Source organism: Hipposideros armiger, unplaced genomic scaffold (genome assembly GCF_001890085.2).
Source record: "Hipposideros armiger isolate ML-2016 unplaced genomic scaffold, ASM189008v1 scaffold_10, whole genome shotgun sequence".
NCBI classification, from domain to species: Eukaryota; Metazoa; Chordata; class Mammalia; order Chiroptera; family Hipposideridae; genus Hipposideros; species Hipposideros armiger.
Window position 1 is genome coordinate 5,264,585 of NW_017731360.1, and position 6,000 is coordinate 5,270,584.

Here is a 6,000-nt window from a genome sequence, read left to right on the forward strand (position 1 = left end):
CTGGCCCCATCTAAGGCTATCAACCCCGGTTTCCTCCTCATAAAGGTGTTGGGCATGTGGGGAAGACGAGAGGGTCATGCTGGGGCAGAGATGGGCATACATCTAATGTGCTGAGAAGCAGGGGCAGGAAGGGGGTGGGCCCCAATAATATGCCAAAGCCCATGCTTAAGGGAAGCCAACTTTTAGGAACTCGGCAGAGGGCAAGAGGCATCAGTAACGGTGAGGGTGCTGTGAATGTCAGACAGCTAACACAGGCTTCCCAAAAGCTTCTCGGGCTTTCTGCCAGTCCCAGAGCGCGGGCAGTCAGGGCTCCTGATGGAAGCAGATAAGCCACATAGATTCACTTGGGATCAATGAGGAGCAAAAGGAGGAATAACACCTGCTGACGGCCCCCTATGTGCCAACCGCTCCCCATATCTTCACCTGTTTTGTCGTCAAATCTCATGCATTTGTTCTCCACGGTCTTGAGGATGGCGTTATTGTACAGATAGAGGCCGATGAAGAGACCGAAGTTCAGAGAGTTGGTGTAACTTTCCTGTCTGCCTCCAGACATTCAGGCAGTAGTAATGACTTCTGTAGCTGGTTCTGAGCCCAGGGAGCAGGGCCCATCAAAAAAGTTGGGGCTTGGTGATGGGACATGGTCACTGTCTTCAAAGGTCTAAGGAACAGCCTTGGGGGCCAGAGGACACAGAAGGGTACAGCTAAGCCCATGAGAACCTTAGCTCTGAATGTTCCTGTATCACGTGCTCCATCGACACAGCCTTAGCCTAGTACACTCCAAGTTTAGGGTAATTAGGGTTGACTATGTGGTCAAATCCATGGCCCATTCGTTGACCTCAGGGTGCTTCCAGCCAAGGGCTATGCCTAGAAGAGGGACACCGAGGGATGGTTTAGAGAAAGCAAGCTCCATCAGCCTCAAAGATTCAACACATGCTCCAAACTCCCCAACTGTCCAGATGAGCAATGGGCCCGCCATCTGGCCTTGTATTTGACATCCTTCCAGAACCTAGTGGTTTTGAGGACTGTACATCTCCTGAGGTCAGTATACTCTAATATTCATTCATTCCTTTGGTTGTGAAATATTGATTTCACAGGTGATCTGGGCTAAGCCTTGACAATTCACAGATTCATTAAGCATGACATTGCCCTCAAGTAACTCCCAGTGTGGGTGGGGAATGCAGGCAAGTAACCAGTAATCGGGGTGCACTATTGTAGGTGCTGTGGTACAGGGAAGAACAGGAGGCTTCACATTTATTAGAGCCTAGAAAGCCAACTGCAGGCTACTTCAGCACATGTCCTGCCACTGAGCTGCCTCGCCTTTCCCTTTCATCCGCTGATGGCCGCCCTGCCCGGGAACTGAGTGGGTGTTGTGGACATAGAGATATGACCAAGCCCTAGAAGATTCTCAGTGCAGTGAAGGAGACAGAAATAAGTCAAGTAAAATGTGATAACTGCTATAAATAAAGTGATGGGAACAATGCGGAAAGGATGACTAATTCCGGAGAAGAAACAGGCTTTGAGAGGAGGGTGTGAATTCATTAGCTGTTGAAAGAAACAAGGTTTCAGTGGGTCACTGCTAAAACTTTCCCCAGAGCCTCAATTCCAGGACCAAGAGGTTCTCAGCCCTCTCCTCTTCATGAATTGAGAAGACTGGATCTAAATTGCAAAGTACCCGGTTCTTTGTCTTTACCGCAGGGATGGTAACTCTGCCCACCTATGGAGTTGCTTGTCGTGACTAATGACTGAAATGATCCCTGTGAAGCCAGGAAGATGCTCGCAATTATTATTCGATCTTGTCCCCTCTTAGTTTCTATCCTCCTGTGCTGAAAGGCTTCGTCTCTCCTCACTTGGCTGCCACCATCCTCCCCTGACATCCTTCTCCGTCATTTCTGTTGCTATGATACCATATGAACAGGTGTGGGGAATGGCTGCTTCAGAAAACTGTAAAAGTAAAGGGTTCCTAGTGGGTTTGTTTCTGTTTCTGCAGGAGAAAGACAGACAAACAGAATGAGAGAGGGGAAGAAACCAAGCAGATCTATAGGTGATGGGCAGGTGTTAAAAAAAAAAAAAAACTTCGATAAGCAGTCCTACAGGCGAGCAGACAAATGGACAGATAAACAGGCATTTTGGCAGTTAGAGAGGCAAACAACGTGTCATCTTTGTAAGGTGCTCCAGCTCTGTGACTTGTTTCCTGGATGTAGCCAATGGGGGTTAATCTGTGGTTATTATGATTCTCTTTCCAGCTGAGTGCGGGAATTCAGTCACGGGCACGCAAGGCACTTTGCTGTCCCCCAATTTTCCTGTGAACTACAATAACAACCACGAATGCATCTACTCCATCCAGACCCAGCCGGGAAAGGGGATTCAGCTTAAAGCTAGAGCATTCGAGCTCTCTGAAGGAGATGTCCTCAAGGTAACGCTATCGATTTCTTAGCGCATGTATGTTACAGTATGCAAAAGTGTGCTCAGCACTCACTCATTGATCTCTGTGTGAATGATCCAAATTCTTATCTTCCCTCCTGAGTCCCAAGATATTGTCCTCACTCATCGGGGAGAAAGTGAGAACCTAAAAGAGAAAGGTAGGAGAGTGCCCAGGAATGTGGCTTGAGAGTTTGCCTAGGCGCTGACTACTCTCAAATACATATGTGACTGAGTATGGGTTGACTGCATAAAAAGTAATAATAATAAATTTAGTGCGAGTGGCCAGTGAGTCAGGCTTTCCACTGTGAACTCTGCCCGTCAACCTGGATAATGAAGAGCTCGTAGAATGTATGTGTGTGCGTGTGTATGTGTGAACTTGTGTAGATATGTGTTTGTGAATATAGATACTTTTATACATATGTTTCCGCATATGTGTGAATGCGTGCCTATGTATTTGGTTTGGGGATCTGTTTCTGTGCATACTTGTCTCATATGTGTGTGTGCACTTGTGTGTATGTTTTGAGTATATGTTTCGGTCAACTAGTAGGCTATTTCAGTAGCTTCCATGTGTCACGGTGATGGCCTATGTGTGGCAGTGGGGTTAAAGAAAGTAGATTCAAAATATATGTAAGAAAGAAATGATAGGACTTGGATTATAGAGTTAGAGAGAGGAAGTTGTTAAGACACTGAGCATACACATGACTTGTGTTTCTCTGTGTGTGTGTGTGTGTGTGTGTGAGTGTGTGTGTGTGTGAGTGTGTGTGATTAAGCATCTCCAATAACATGTGATGTGTGTAATCAAGGAGATGACTCTGGAGAATTTATCAAAGAGCTGGATTATATTCAAGTGGATTATAAGGAAAGTCACTCAGAGCCTGTCCATTTTCATCTTAGGCCAAGAAACTTTTTTTAGCTTATTCTAATATAGTTTTATTCCCTATAGTCAGAGAAGTCTTGACATTAGAAACCACCAGAGGCTATTGCTCTGGAACATCTAAAGAGAGACCATCAAATAACCCGCATCCCTGAGGACTCTCTCTAGATGTGGTGAATGTACGATTCTTTCTATGTACAGCTGATCCTCATGACCCCGCCCTCTGGGGCATGTGTTCTCTGGGGTGTGAGAATGTGTGTGTGTGTGTGTGTGTGTGTGTGTGTGTGTATTTGGAGGGCATCTCTCACTCTCACCTAATTATCCTTGAACCCAAGTAGATGAGCACTCATGAGATGACCATTTGGGGTTGGATATGCCTGAAGCAGAGCAGATTATGGCAAAGTGGCCCAGTGGGGACTGGAGCCCTATCATTGGCTTCTTAAGCTCTATTGTTCACCTTCTGAGCACCCCAGACACAAAGAAAACAGCGTGCATCTTCCTATAAGTGAGCAATAGGCAGGACTTCATACTTTCTAAGGGCCGTATTTTCAGGCATCCCCCTCGACCTCACTTTGCTCCATCCATTTGTTCATGATCAGCAGAGCCTCAGAAGATACATCCGGGGACCGCAGGGTCAAGTCACTGCCCCTTCTAAGTGCTACAGATGGAACTGGTGAAAGGTAGACAATGCACAGGCTTTCATGGCTGAAGGCTGTTGTTAACCCTGCAGAAATAAAGGGGCATATTTGAGGCATAACTTATAATTTTCTAGTTTTGAAGGGAGTATGACCAGCGGTTCTATGTGTGTGCCCTAATAGGACCAACAGAAGGGCTCCTCTGTTGCTGGAGGTCCCGTGGAATACAGCTAGTGCCTGAGAAGACTCACTAGGGTGGGATGCAGAGTAGCAGCACCTAAGACACAGTTAACAGGTGTGCACACGCAACTGCACTGTCAAGGTTCTGCCTCAGGAACCAGTGAGCAGCTTAGTAATAGACAGAAAAGAGACTTTTGGAGACACTCAGAGAAAAAAAGGAGGGACATGGGCCATACAACCCAGGTCAGCAGTCATGCAAGACGCCGGACCTTAGGTAGTCCTTTAGGTTGCAGGAAAAGGGGGATGAATTCCTATGTTCCTTAGGGGGACCTTCCCAGACTTCAGACTTTGTCTCTGCAGCCACCTGCCCAGCTGGCCTGCCACCCGCCCTTCTAATACTGTGCTCAGCCTTATTGAAGAACGTCTTCCTCTTGTGTCTTGGCCTCTGTAGCACCCTTCAGAAGGTTGGACTGTGGTTCTGCCCTGGCTGAAAGGCCATCACGGGACCCTGTGATCACCAGAACTGGTACAGAACCAGGTCCTTGGGAAAGGAGGGCAAGGCACCGAGGGAGGTCGTGTGGCATCGTGTAGCCCCTTCCTGTTCTAACTCTTCTCCTCATGGCCCCTTGGCCTCCTGAGGGAGTCCCTGGGACACAGATAGGTTCAGAACTGTTTCAGAACTAAAAGAAACTCATGGTTATAGTTTCCAAATAGGATTCAGAACCACCCAGCAGTCACTGTCAGCAGCAGCAGCACTGCTTTTTGAACTTGTCACTCCAGTCTACCTTGACACAGATGTGTGCAGGAGGAGCCCAGGGTACCAGTCACCTCCAAGAACATCTGGACTTTGCCTCGTGTAATTGGCCCATCAGCCAGAACACTGGCATATTCCTAACCCTAAGGATTTGCCTGACCCTCCAAAGAAGCCCCAGTGCACACCTGAGTGCTTGACCAAGGAGACCGGACACCTCCTCTCACCTATATGTTTCCCAAGATACAATAGTTCATGCATCTGACCGACCCTCCAAATCCTCTATATGCACTTGTATTTCTGACCCATGAAATGACTGTTTTCTTGCATTTGAGACCCCTGATCTGTTCCTTAACTTTGATAACTGCAAATTTCTTAAACCTCACCCCCATACATACTCTAGCTTATCTCTCAGTACCACCTGATTTCTTTTATTTTGGCCCCTAACATCAGCAAGACAGGAAGGGCCTTTAAATGCAATAGTATGGAATGACAACTTCCGGTTCAAGGTGACCAGTGAAGCACATGTAAAGCTGCGTCGTCTACAGGTGCCCATGAAAATGACTACCAGGACATAAAAACAGGGGAATGTGGTCTTGGCACTGGAAATTAGGCAAGGGTGCCTTTCATGTATAACGTAAAGGAATTTCTGGCAAGTAGAACACCCAAAAAAGGGTCTAAATTGAGACAGCGCCTGATCAAACTACAATTCACACAAGTGACATGGATTAGAGTGAGAAACCTAAAGGAAAAAATGCATCTAAGACCATGTAGCTTAGAGCAGCAGAATTTGGAGCCAAGGACACACCATAGGATTGTTGGCAGCAACCAGACCTCAATCCCACCAGCTCCTCTGGAAGTGTAGGAGGTCTGAAAGAGCCATGATACCCTCTCAACAGAGCCATGATACCCTCTCAACGTGACATTCTGCCTTTCGTTTGGCTTTCGTGGACAAGCCAGATAAAGCAGGGCAGTGCCATGGCTGGTGCCTGATAAGAGTGGTCAGGCTCATTCAAAAGGAGGCTGCCATGATATCTCTCTCTCTCTCTCTGTCTCTCTCTCTCTCTCTCTCTCTCTCTCTCTCTCTCTCTCTCTCTCAGGCTTTCTCCTTGCCTCTCTCCCTCCCTCTCTCCTTCCCT

At 47.2% G+C, this 6,000-nt stretch overlaps 1 protein-coding gene across 1 annotated transcript in view; it reads left to right on the plus strand.

Annotated features, from left to right (window-relative positions):
• Nucleotides 1-6,000, plus strand: part of CSMD2 (CUB and Sushi multiple domains 2) — a 634,343-nt gene that overhangs the window by 440,415 nt on the left and 187,928 nt on the right. The window contains exon 21 of the mRNA XM_019657596.1: nucleotides 2,244-2,413. Coding sequence (XP_019513141.1) covers nucleotides 2,244-2,413 — 170 coding nt within the window. The remainder of the gene's footprint in view (nucleotides 1-2,243; nucleotides 2,414-6,000) is intronic.